General features: G+C 43.8%; 1 protein-coding gene across 10 annotated transcripts in view; it reads left to right on the top strand.

Moving 5' to 3' along the window:
- The window catches only part of ERGIC1 (endoplasmic reticulum-golgi intermediate compartment 1), a 135683-nt gene that overhangs the window by 98631 nt on the left and 23214 nt on the right, over positions 1–13838 (top strand). For 5 of the 10 annotated variants that reach the window (XM_085874172.1, XM_085874202.1, XM_085874174.1 and 2 more), the window contains 2 exons: positions 3695–3767; positions 3890–3981. In XM_085874172.1, the coding sequence (XP_085730298.1) occupies positions 3695–3767; positions 3890–3981 (165 nt within the window). Of the gene's footprint in view, positions 1–223; positions 286–1822; positions 2766–3694; positions 3768–3889; positions 3982–13838 lie in introns of those variants that run through there. The other 5 variants (XM_085874191.1, XM_085874210.1, XM_085874219.1 and 2 more) reach the window with 3 other exon arrangements.

The raw sequence follows: 13838 nt of genomic DNA, 5'->3' as shown, positions 1-13838 counted from the left end.
CTAATATAAATACAAAGGTTCAGTCGATTGTACGGGTTGCCTGTTGTGATTCACCAAGTGTCCCAAGTTTAAACGGTTGGAGTTGAAGCCCCTTGTAGATTTTCACGACCGACGTGAGTTGGGTATGGGTTCTGCAAGTCTGCTGAGCACACGAGTCTGTCTTTAATTACCCAGCTGACCCAGTCTGCTTACTCTTCCTTTGTCCTCCCGCCACCGTCCGTAGGCTGGACATCTACCGGAAGGTTCCGAAAGACCTGACTCAGCCCACATACACTGGTGCAATCAGTGAGTAACAGCTGCCGCAGCATTTCTAAGCATTTCCGGTATTGCTTGCAATTCTGTCTTGTAAAGAACACGGTTTCCAAATGAAACGTACCCCAAGCACCACAAGCACCCCCAACCTCTAGTCCACGAGAGAAATGGACCGATTGGTGGTCAACATGTACTCTTGGGTCCAAACTTGGGTCTAGTCAGTGTGTGTCGTTTAGTCAACTCAAGGTTGCCACGTTTCTGTGTTGCTTGAACCTTAATGCGCCAGGAAGTGACCCTGAGAGTGTGTTTTTCCTCCTTTACTCACACGCACTCTTCATCGCTTCCTCCTTTGTTGTGCTGCTTTCGTACAAATTGGATGTTTTTCAACCTATTTCTGAATTCTGTGCAGTGCTGGTGTTGACGCATCGCTTCAAGGACATTACGCGTCTTGCAAGATGGAAGCAGGAGGAGAATCGTCGACGATTCGTGCAATAGATCTTGGATTTTAATTCAGACATTTCACTGTGTTTACCTTGGTGGCAAAGCTTCTGAAGCACACGGGTGATGGGGCTTACTTTACTTGGTGCTCTTCCTTTTGTTGGCAATGTCACGGGGAAAGGTGGTTTTACCTTCGAGTTCACGAGAACGCACAGTTGGCATGAACTTCAAGCGTTCGGAGAACCTCCAACCATTGGAGTCAAGCTACAGACAGGCAGATTCATGGTTTTGAAAACTAGTACGGGCCCGTAGGTGCGTAACGATGACTGGATTGGGGAATTATTTCAATTAGATCGAACCAACCATATCATAAATGGCCATAACTTGGGAAACACCTGGGAAACATATTCAGGTCTCCAGCGTCAATTGTGACGTCATATCAAATGAAGAAGAATTGTGACGCCCCCTCTCTCTCGCCCCCCCTCACTCCCCCCTAGTCTCGCCCCTCCTCTCTCCCCCCTCCTCTCTCGCCCCTCTCTCTTGCTCCTACTCTCACCCCCCCTCTCGCCCCCTCCTCTCTCCCCTCTCTTGAAGTGTGACGCCCCCTCTCTCTCACCCTCTTTCCCCCTCTCTCCTTCCCCTCTCTCACCCCCTCTCTTCCCCCTCTCTCTCCCCCTCTCTCTCCCCCTCTCTCTCCCCCTCTCTCCCCCTCTCTCCCCCCTCTCTCACCCCCAGTCTCACCCCTCCTCTATTCCTCCTCTCTCTCTCCCCTCTTTCTCCCCCCTCTCTCTCCCCCTCTCTCACCCCGAGTCTCGCCCCTCCTCTCTCGCCCCTCTCTCTCGCCCTTCTCCCTCGCCCCTCTCTCTTGCCTCCACTCCAACCCCCTCTCTCACACCCCCTCTCGCACCCCCTCTCCCGTCCCCTCTCTCACTCTCTCTCGTCCCCACTCCCCCCTCTCTCTCCCCCTAATCTCGCCCTTCCTCTCTCCCCCTCCTCTCTCGCCCCTCTCTCTCGCCCCCACTCTCATCCCCCCTCTCCCGTCCCCCCTCTCTCGCAGATATTGGTCGACAGATAAGTGGCCATAACTTGGGAACTGCTTATCCGATTAATATCAAACCTTGAAAAGGCACATCCATGGGTCCCCAGCAATATTCCTGGCAAGTTTCAATCAGATCGGACCATCAATCATGCAAAAAATAAAAATAAATAATAAATACATAAATAAACATTAATTGTGACGTCATTCGTGATGTCATAGCACCGTGTATTGTCATTGGTCGACAGATAAATGGCCGTAACTTGGGAACCGCTTATCGGATCGATATCAAACCTTGAAAAGGCACATCCACGGGTCCCCAGCAATATTCCTGGCAAGTTTCAATCAGATCGGTCCGGCGGTTGTCGAGAAACGGCGGTCGCAGACAAACAGACAGACAGACACAGAGATTGCTGGAATTATGGTTTTGAAAATGAAGGTGTACATGTGTCCTGAAAATTGGGAATCGGGTAAAGGGGAGGGATATAGAAACAGGTTGGGAGAATAAGGAGTGGTGGAAAAGAAAGAGAGAGACAGAGACAGAGACAGAGACAGAGACAGAGACAGAGACAGAGACAGAGACAGAGACAGAGACTCCAAGTCCTTTTAAAGTCATTTGCTCACTTCCCTTCTCTCCACTTCATCCATTTTCCATTTTCTTGCTTCCTGTTATTTCATCAATACAGAATGTAACATTTGTAAACGATTACACATCAGCTCATGTACAGAAAGAATTTTTATTTTCTTTTCTGAGTTTAACCACCAACCATTACTTGGTTACTGGCATGCCTGAACCAGCTCACGCGGACTCCTCTTAGACACACACGCTACATATCTTTCTCGTGTTTCACTGAACACTAACTTCCTTCCTGCTGACGCTATCATTGAGAAAAACTCATCACAGCTTGAATTGTTGCACAGCGTGGGACTTCTCGCCACTATACCGTGTCAGGAAAAGAAGTTAGACCTTGTCCTCTGGAGCCATTGGATTGGCCACAGTTTCAAACGACCTGCTTGTTCTCGGACGGTCTCCTTGCAGGTACAGTACAAGGGATGGCAGGATGGCTATAAACTGTCATCACAGGCAGGGTTGATTCGTCATTGTGTGCTGTCCCTCGGACTGAAGTTAAGCTGGGCATCCCATCTGCTGGCATGAGTTGGTGGACGTTAACTATGTCATCGTGTCATTTGTGAAGAGTAGGTGAGCTATAATTGCTGGCATGCTGAACAAATAATAGATTCCTTCCCTGACTTCCTGAGTTGGAGCGGTGACCCAACCAGTATTGTAGCCGGGTGGCTGCTTTGGAAACACCAAGTCTCTGCACACAGGGTATGATACTTGATGATGATTAATTATTATTATTAATTATACAGTATATTGACATTTTGCATCCAAACGTCACATTTTTTAATCCTGACCAAACTTTTGAGAGAGCTTTGGGGTGTTATAATGACAGGTGGAGAAATGTCTCAAGGTTAGAAGCAATCCTGGATGGGTCACCACTCCCGACGCAGGATACTCCACTTACAGGGCACGGTTTAGTAATTTGCTCAGGATGCCGGCGATAACGCGCCTTTAACTTCTACCAACCACTGGTGATGATGGTTCCTCCAGTTCTTCATCCATCTGACGGACGGTGCACACCTTGAGCAATCACTCCACATGTGAAACACCAAGATGGCAATTTATAGCTGGGTCGGGATTCAAACCCAGGGAGCTCAGAGAGGAGTACACATACCTCTAGGTTTTCAGGGTGTCTGTGTACCAGGGTGATTATAAATTATATATATATATATATATATATATATATATATATATATATATATATATATATATTATATTCTTGCCCCATTAATTAATCATAGGAAGAGGTCTCACAATCATTGATGATAACCCTGTGGAGTCATGGCACACTGTCCAGCATGTCCAGCTCATCCACAGGAGAATTCCTTGGTGTGTGTTTGCAGTTTCTGTTTCCTGCTGTCTCTTCATTCTGTTCTTGTTCCTGTCAGAGCTCATGGGATTTATCAACATCGAGATGTGAGTGTTAGAGCTGGCCTCTATAATTAACCAAGCACCGGATGCTTATGATCAGGTGATTTATAAGGACCAACATGACCGTTGAATCGATGCCCATCATTCTCACAACCTGCTTCCCACAGAGCCAATGAGCTGTATGTTGATGATCCTGAGAAGAGCACGGGAAAGATTGAGGTTTCCATCAATATATCTCTTCCAAACCTCAATTGTGAAGGTAAGGGTTGAGCCTGACTTGCTGGAAGTTTTTTTTTGATGTCGAAAGGGGGGTTACTTGAGGAGGTGGGGGGCACTATTTACTCGTAGCATCATTTTAAAATACCAAGCTGTATTTATCAGAACATTCTCGTGGTTATACTGCTTGTTGCTCGAAATAATTGAAACTGATAAATTTTTTTTTGGGATACATGGTCGAGGCTCATGGAAGAGCTAATGTTAGTACACTGAACGGATCAGGGTGCAACAGGACAAAAGGAACAGCTGAGTGAAGGGGGGGGATATCAACAACGGAAGTTGGAGGATAACTTCGAGGGAGACTTGGACAAACAATGGGTGTGGGGAGGAATGGGGGGTAGGAGGGGGTGCATTGGGTGGACAGGATGGATACAGAAGGAAACTCTCAGGAGGGAAAACTGGAAAGTGGGTTGGAGTGGGATTTGGATGGGTTGTGATTGGGGATGGGGGTTGGGGGGTTAATGATGATAGAAAAGATCATGGTTTTTTGATTGGGGCTGATCTGAGATGGGGTAAACAGCTGTCTTCAAGAACTGGAGGGAAGTTTCAGTTTTAGTTTTAAGATTTATTTCTGCCCTTGAATCAATCAAAACACAAAATACAACAGACATACATCATATCATGAGAACGGTGGAGGAACCTGAAGATAAACATGGCTTGTTAAACTTCAGATCCCTACAACAATAGATTGTGATGAAAAATATGAAGATACTGAAATAATGAAATATTGTGAAAGTTCTTGTTTGTTGTAAATTATACATAACCCCTTGTCTTGTTCCACATAACCCCTTGTGTTGTTCCACATAACCCCTTGTGTTGTTGCGTATATCCCCTTGTCTTGTTGGACATATCCCCTTGTCTTGTTGGACATAACCCCTTGTGTTGTTGGACATAACCCTTTGTCTTGTTGGGCATATCCCCTTGTGTTGTTGGGCATATCCCCTTGTGTTGTTGGGCATATCCCCTTGTCTTGTTGGGCATATCCCCTTGTCTTGTTGGACATCACCCTTTGTCTTGTTGGACATCACCCTTTGTCTTGTTGGGCATATCCCCTTGTGTTGTTGGGCATATCCCCTTGTCTTGTTGGACATAACCCTTTGTCTTGTTGGACATAACCCTTTGTCTTGTTGGACATAACCCTTTGTCTTGTTGGACATATCCCCTTGTGTTGTTGGGCATATCCCCTTGTCTTGTTGGACATAACCCCTTGTCTTGTTGAGCAGAACCACTTGACTTGTTGGACATAACTCCTTGCCTTGTTGGGCATATCCCCTTGTCTTGTTGGGCATACCCCCTTGTCTTGTTGGACATAACCATTTGTCTTGTTGGACATATCCCCTTGTCTTGTTGGACATATCCCCTTGTCGTGTTGGGCATATCCCCTTGTCTTGTTGGGCATAACCCTTTGTCTTGTTGGACATATCCCTTTGTCTTGTTGGACATATCCCTTTGTCTTGTTGGACATATCCCCTTGTCTTGTTGGACATATCTCCTTGTCTAGTTGGACATATCCCCTTGTCTAGTTGGACATATCCCCTTGTCTTGTTGGACATATCTCCTTGTCTAGTTGGACATATCCCCTTGTCTAGTTGGACATATCCCCTTGTCTTGTTGGACATATCCCCTTGTCTAGTTGGACATATCCCTTTGTCTTGTTGGACATATCCCTTTGTCTTGTTGGACATATCCCCTTGTCTTGTTGGACATATCTCCTTGTCTAGTTGGACATATCCCCTTGTCTAGTTGGACATATCCCCTTGTCTTGTTGGACATATCTCCTTGTCTAGTTGGACATATCCCCTTGTCTAGTTGGACATATCCCCTTGTCTTGTTGGACATATCCCCTTGTCTTGTTGGGTAATTCTGAAAGAGCTTTTTCTACACAAAAATTTGAATATGTTTCTGGGGCATCTCATCTTGATTAAGCTGGAACATAAGTAACCCGAAATGGAAAATGTAAAGTTCTTCAATTTCAGAACCTGATTATAAATAAAAATGAACATTTGAATGTGAATGTGAACCGAGCTGCATATTATTCTCATAACTCTGTGATGTAAAACCAACATTTTGTCCTGCTGGAAATGTAAGAAGTTGCCACAAACAACGATGCAGTCATTCAGTCGAGACATTACCAAGGTGAACTAGAACGGCGATCAGTCGATCACATACCTCCACCAGGATGAACAGGTTACGTTTTGGATCTCAATGATACACCGGATCTGGATCCAGACCTGAACCAACATCTAATCAGCTTGTTCTTGTCACCTAACCAACTCATCATTAACCAACATCAAATCAGCTTGTTCTTGTCACCCAACCAACTCATCATTAACCAACATCAAATCAGCTTGTTCTTGTCACCCAACCAACTCATCATTAACCAACATCAAATCAGCTTGTTCTTGTCACCTAACCAACTCATCATTAACCAACATCAAATCAGCTTGTTCTTGTCACCTAACCAACTCATCATTAACCAACATCAAATCAGCTTGTTCTTGTCACCCAACCAACTCATCATTAACCAACATCAAATCAGCTTGTTCTTGTCACCTAACCAACTCATCATTAACCAAAATCTAATCGACTTGTTCTTGTCACCTAACCAACTCATCATTAACCAACATCAAATCAGCTTGTTCTTGTCACCCAACCAACTCATCATTAACCAACATCAAATCAGCTTGTTCTTGTCACCTAACCAACTCATCATTAACCAACATCAAATCAGCTTGTTCTTGTCACCTAACCAACTCATCATTAACCAAAATCTAATCGACTTGTTCTTGTCACCTAACCAACTCATCATTAACCAACATCAAATCAGCTTGTTCTTGTCACCTAACCAACTCATTATTAACCAACATCAAATCAGCTTGTTCTTGTCACCTAACCAACTCATCATTAACCAAAATCTAATCAGCTTGTTCTTGTCACCTAACCAACATCATTAACCAAAATCTAATCGGCTTGTTCTTGTCACCTGAACAACTCATTGTTAACCAGAATGTAATCGGCTTGTTCTTGTGACCTGAACAACTCATCGTAAACCAGAATCTAATCGACTTGTTCTTGTCACCTAACCAACATCATTAACCAAAATCGAATCGGCTTGTTCTTGTTATCTAGCCAACTCGTCATTAACCAAAATCTAATCGGCTTGTTCTTATCACCTGAACAACTCATCGTTAACCAGAATGCAATCAGCTTGTTCTTGTCACCTAACCAACTCATCATTAACCAACATCAAATCAGCTTGTTCTTGTCGCCTAACCAACTCATTATTAACCAACATCAAATCAGCTTGTTCTTGTCACCTAACCAACTCATCATTAACCAAAATCTAATCAGCTTGTTCTTGTCACCTAACCAACATCATTAACCAAAATCTAATCGTCTTGTTCTTGTTAACTAGCCAACTCGTCATTAACCAAAATCTAATCGTCTTGTTCTTGTTAACTAGCCAACTCGTCATTAACCAAAATCTAATCGGCTTGTTCTTGTCACCTAACCAACTCATCAGTAACCAGAATGTAATCGGCTTGTTCTTGTTATCTAGCCAACTCGTCATTAACCAAAATCGAATCGACTTGTTCTTGTCACCTAACCAACATCATTAACCAAAATCTAATCGGCTTGTTCTTGTTATCTAGCCAACTCGTCATTAACCAAAATCTAATCGACTTGTTCTTGTCACCTAACCAACTCATCAGTAACCACAATCTAATCAGCTTGTTCTTGTCACCTAACCAACATCATTAACCAAAATCTAATCGGCTTGTTCTTGTTATCTAGCCAACTCGTCATTAACCAAAATCTAATTGGCTTGTTCTTATCACCTGAACAACTCATCGTTAACCAGAATGTAATCGGCTTGTTCTTGTCACCTGAACAACTCATTGTTAACCAGAATGTAATCGGCTTGTTCTTGTGACCTGAACAACTCATCGTAAACCAGAATCTAATCGACTTGTTCTTGTCACCTAACCAACATCATTAACCAAAATCGAATCGGCTTGTTCTTGTTATCTAGCCAACTCGTCATTAACCAAAATCTAATCGGCTTGTTCTTATCACCTGAACAACTCATCGTTAACCAGAATGCAATCGGCTTGTTCTTGTCACCTGACCAACTCATCATTAACCAAAATCTAATCAGCTTGTTCCCAAATCAAAATCTAACCAAGAGTTTTGTCATAATCCATCCACAACTTTTTGACATATCCTGTTATATCTTGTTTTTGTTCCCATCTCCCGGTTGTTAAGAACCATTTTTAAAATTCTAGTAGCCGGAGCAGGATCTTCGCCAAAATCGAATCAATCAGTCCTTGTCACACACCCAACCTGTCCACAAAATTTCATCCGAGTCCGTCCAGAACTTTTTGAGATATTCTGCTCTCAGGCAGACAAGCAGACAGACAAACAGGAGTGAAAGAAAACATAACCACCGTCCACCTTCGGTGAAGGAGACAAACAAAGAACCAATTTCGGAAAATAATACTTTAATTTACTTATGGCACCACTGCTTCGAGAAATGGATTTACGCGAAGTGAGTACATCCTTTTCCCATGTAAATTCTTCATCAATCATGACTCCAATAAATTTTTGTGAATGAATCCTCAATACGCTTGTTTCATCAACTGAAATAGATCCTGGGAGTGCAGAGACCGAGTTGCTGAAAAAACACATGCATGAGATGGAATTGATTTTAAATTAGAATTAAAAAAAACCAAACAAACCACACATTAATGACAACACACATGAACACTTTAGATTGCTGTTCAACTCATTTCCATGTAATCTCAGGGCTCCATTGCATCCGACCTTCACAATGTGCACGGAATGTAGAACCACCCACGGTCGGTCCGAAGAGCGTCCGGAGAGCTGACCTGGCAATTAGGAGCATCGGGTGGGCGTTGCGTGGAATAAAAGGCCCCGAATGGAGTCATGTATTCCTACTGTGGGACGCACTATATTAGGAGGAATGAAGAGGATGATTTATTTGAATAATGCATCCGAAGGTTCCAACACGAGCCGGTGGGATGCGTGCTATGGAGATGTACGACTCCACCAGACGTTTCATTCATTCTAAGAGGATGCGGATCACAGCTACAGTCTTTATCCAAAAGGGATAGTGTGGTAACGTGGTTGTGAAAAAGTGTTAACATGAACAAGGTCATATGGTTGGTGTGAGTACACGAGTAATGCGAAAGCAAACTACCGATAGCTCTAAAGATCTGGAGTGCCATGATCTTAAAATGAGGTGAAAGAAAAAACATTTATTTTGAAGAGTTGAGATCAACAAGCTCAAATGAGCTAAGATCCTCGTCCTACTAATGATGACGTCATAAAAACGAATATGACGTCATTGTGATGCATCAGGCTTGCGATAAATTATCTGTGCTAATGCCCGGCTTGATTCCCGCAAACAAAATTCAAACAGCTTGCCTAGTTTCGGAGATAATGGTATGGGCGATTTCCATTAGTGGCGATATTATGACGTCAACTTTTTTTCTAGGAAGAATTTCCAAAATTGGAGATGGTTACTGCCTGCGGTGGGCTTTCTACATATACATGGCAAGTTTCACGAAGATCCGATGAAAACTCTGGGTTGTGAAACAAAAAATGTCAAACAATAGGAATGACGTCATAAAAATTGATATGACGTCACAGTGATGTATCATATGTGCGGTAATTCATCTCTGCTAATGCCCTGTTCGATTCCCGCAAACAGAATTCAAAAAGCTTGCCGAGTTTTGGAGATAATATTTTAGGCGATTCCCATTATCGGAGATATTTTGACGTCATAACTTTTTTTTTCTCGGAGGAATTTTCAAAATCGGAGATGGTTACTGTCTGCGCAGGGAATTTTTACATATATATGCCAAGTTTCAGGAAGTTTCGATGAAAACTGTGGGCTGTGAAACAAAAAAGGTCCACAAGAAGAAGATGAAGAACAACAACGTGAGTAAGACTTAGAGATCCCCCACCAGGATCTAAAAAAAGAAAGTCGGGGAGGAGGGGAGAGAGAGGAACAGGGGGAGATTTCTGCAAAGATAACAACCTCGAAGTGGAAGTGTGCAAGCTCAGCATTTTAACTAATCGTTTTGGACATGCTTCTGCATTTGGCATCATCAGGAAGACCAAAATCAGCTTGTAGTGCTGAGTTTACAGGACAAGTCCTCTATCGTGTTTGAAAGCAAATAACATATAGTAAGTACGAGGACACGAGTTGGAACGGGATGACTCGTGTTCACAAACCAAAGTAGAATAGCCCTTGGTGGAGCGCGTTCCTCCGCCAGGCTGAACACATTACATTTTGTATCCCACTGATAGGTCGGATCCAGATCCGGATCTTCACAAAAATCGAATCAATTCTTCCTCGTCACACACCCAACGTGTCCACCAAGTTTCGTCCGAATCCGTCCACAACTTTTTGAGATATTGTTCTCACAGACAAACAAACAGACAAGAAGGCGTCAAGTGGCAGCCTGGCGGGTGTGACAAAAATCATGCAAATGACGTCACTGTCACTGTCACTGTGACCTTTAAACATGGATGTAATTGGATACCTGTACCTTGATGCGTTTCCGAGTTATCGTTTTTTTTTGTCCCTAAACCCCCCCCCCCCATACTTTTAACATGGGTGACTTCGTTGCCATGGAAACGAGATTATACGTCACCGGATTGCCGCCATTTTGTAAATGCGTCATCCGTCCCCCAGCCCCAACAGAAATCTTGCATTTTAATAAGGATCGGATTATCAAATCTGCTCGGAATTTGTCGGTGATGTTTTTCCAACTCCTTCGTGTCAAGTTTGACGTCACGTAGAGCAAACACTTTTGGTGGTACCTGTTTTATATGCAAATGACGTCACCGTCACCTTGACTTTTGACATATATGCTCAAGAACACATTTGCAGCCTCACTTTTGTCCTTTGAAAAGCGTTCGCGAGTTGTCGCACTCACAGACAAACATACCTGGTGAGCAATGCACTCCGTCTGCCAAAAACCTCGAGTTGAGACAAACAACAAAAACCTCGAGCTGAGACAAAGCTGAGCTGAGACAACAAACGAGACAGACCAACATATGATGAAAATGTTAAATTTTCCTCTTAACAAACAGACAAACAGACATGGGTGAACACACGTCACGATGGCCGAGGTAATACCACTCATCATCACATTCAATTGGATGGGAAAGAAACAAAGAAAAATATTTGTGAGCTTCGTACAGACAAGATGACACCTAATGCCATGTTATGACAAATATTTTGAAACAAACGTTGCCATGCAACCACACAACCAAACAACCACTTTCCATTTTAGCACTTTTGGTTTCACTTTTTGTTCTTTTTTGATTAATTGAATCAAAATTTATTTCCAACCCCTCTGATGAAACTACCTAAATCCTGGATCACCGGTCACCTCCACTTATTCGATTTCCCCACCTGTGGAATCAACGTGTACATCCCCTTCAATCTCATTCTTCCCTCCAGGTCTTCAACACAGCTGTTCAGCACCATCTCAGATTGTCGCCAATCCAAAACCATGATCTTTTCTACCCTCGTTAACCCACCCCAATCCCTCCTCCTTCCAAATTTCCAGGTTTCCCTCCTTGCAGTTTCCTTCTGCATCCATCTTGTCCACCCCAATTCCTCCCCACACCCATTGTTTGTCCAAGTCTCCCTCTATCTATCCTAGCCCTGGTCCATTTAATTGTGACCTGATCTGCCCCGATGTGGACTAATTCTAGCTCTTCCACGAGCCTCGACTACTATGTATACAAAAAAAAAACCCCAACGATAAACCGTTACCCTAGTGCGTCGCAGGCAGGTTGTGTGCAATCCCTCTCATAGACCTTAAGCCTGGTGTCCATTCTGCTGGCATAGGATCGATGTTGTCTTCCTGAAAGAGTTGGTGTTTAAGATCCCACGCTTTGTCACCGGCATCCTGATCAAATTTTCAAATTCCTCTCCCAAAGTGCAGAGGATACTGCATCAGCAGTACAACCGCACCCCGTTCATGATGCAACCTGCAGACATAGATTGCAAGTCATTCCCGGTTCAAGTCCCACTCGAATCTTCTCACAAAGTGATTTCCTCCTTCTCCCCCACTTTCCCAAAAATCACTCCCATACTCTGCTTGCTCTTCCCTTCTGCTTCCTATTTTCTTTTTTTTTCTTCATCTTTGCCCAACTACCACCTCGGCCCCTCCAATGCATGCATACCTAATTAATAGATACCCTTAATGGTCCATGCAGCACAAAGGAAACAATCTGACATCTTTATGTCTCTGTTATCGATATCACATTCTTCATGTTCACACAATGAACAATGTATCCAGAATGGATGCCGAGGTGTCCTTCAGTGTTTCAGTTTAAATTATATTAAAAAAAAAACTTTTGTATGCAGTGTCGAGGCTCATGGAAGGACAAAGTAGAGGGAGCTTGGACAAACAATGGGTGTGGGGAGGATGCATGGGGCAGGAGAGGATGCATGGGGTGGACAAGATGGATGCAGGAGGAAACTCTCAGGAAGGAAAAACTGAGGCTTGAAAAAATATTTAGAAGGAGGTGGGTTTGGCCATGGGGTGGGGGTGGTTAACGAGGGTAGAAAAGATCATGGTTTTTGGATGGGGAATGATCTGAGATGGTGGTGAACAGCTGTGTTGACCTGAAGGGGAATAATGAGATTGAAGAGAGTGTGGAAGTTTGTTCCACAGGTGGGGGAAAAAGAGGGACGAATGAGTGGAGGTGAGAAGTGATCCTGGATTTTGGTAGTTTCACCCGAAGGAGGTTGATGGTGGATCGTGTGAGCCCTGCAAATAACTGGGGGGGGGGGGGTCAAAGAACAAGATAAACATTCCTCATGTAGTTGCATTTTCCTTTCATGCGCTGTAAGGGGGAAACATCGTGGAGGCAAAAAAGGTGGTGAGGGGATGAACTGACAGTGGCACGGCAAGGACACTCTTGGATCCAATAGGCAAGGGAATGAAGGTACGAACAGGAAAAGGTGAGCAAGAAGAGAGGAGGGAACACTGCAACCTGCAAGTAGGAGGGTTAGGTTGAGAAGGTTCATGGGGTTAATGAAGATTGTGGATCAGGATGGGAGATGACATGAGAGTGAGATTGCAATGCGTTACCTGGTTGAGGCCCGAGAAAGAAGAGTGGGAAGTGAGGAACAAAAGTTTGGAGGTACGCAATAAGCCTGGATTCTGGAAGTTTACCCAGGTGGGGAATACTGGAACAATGGGTTGATCCTGGATCATGGGGTTATAAATCAGAGAGGCTTCCTATCTGTTTATGATGTGAAAGGGAACAATGTCCTGGACACGTCATTGTCAAGTTATGGGCCGAGCACTCTCCAGAGCCCAGCACAGAGCACCTACAAGAACTAAACGCTGGTGAGACTATTCAGCTGATTATTTCCTGGGTTCTCAGACCCAAATCGGAGGAATGCAACTCGGACAGTATTTTCATTGTTGTCGGGGCTCTCAGTTTAATGTGCTCAACCCCAATGGCTGACCATTACTCAGCAAATCATAGATTGGGTGCATTTTTAAGCTTGACTTAACTCAAACACATACCACCTGAAGGATATGAGTATTATACATGACATGTGCATTCAAATATGGCTTGCCTCATGATTTCTAATTACCTGCACCACCGAAGGTGGACGGTATGTTTTTCGCTGCTGTCCGTGTGTCTGCTTGTCTGTGAGCACGATATCTCAAAAAGTTATTGACGGATTTGGACGAAGTTGCTGGACAGGTTGGGTGTGTGACAAGGAAGAATTGGTTACATTTTGGTGAAGATCTGGATGCGAGAATTATTTAATTT

The sequence above is a fragment of the Eptatretus burgeri genome, chromosome 1 (assembly GCF_056783735.1).
Source record: "Eptatretus burgeri isolate ZD-2024b chromosome 1, Ebu_testis_v1, whole genome shotgun sequence".
NCBI classification, from domain to species: domain Eukaryota; kingdom Metazoa; phylum Chordata; class Myxini; order Myxiniformes; family Myxinidae; genus Eptatretus; species Eptatretus burgeri.
This window is presented reverse-complemented; position numbering and strand designations above follow the sequence as displayed.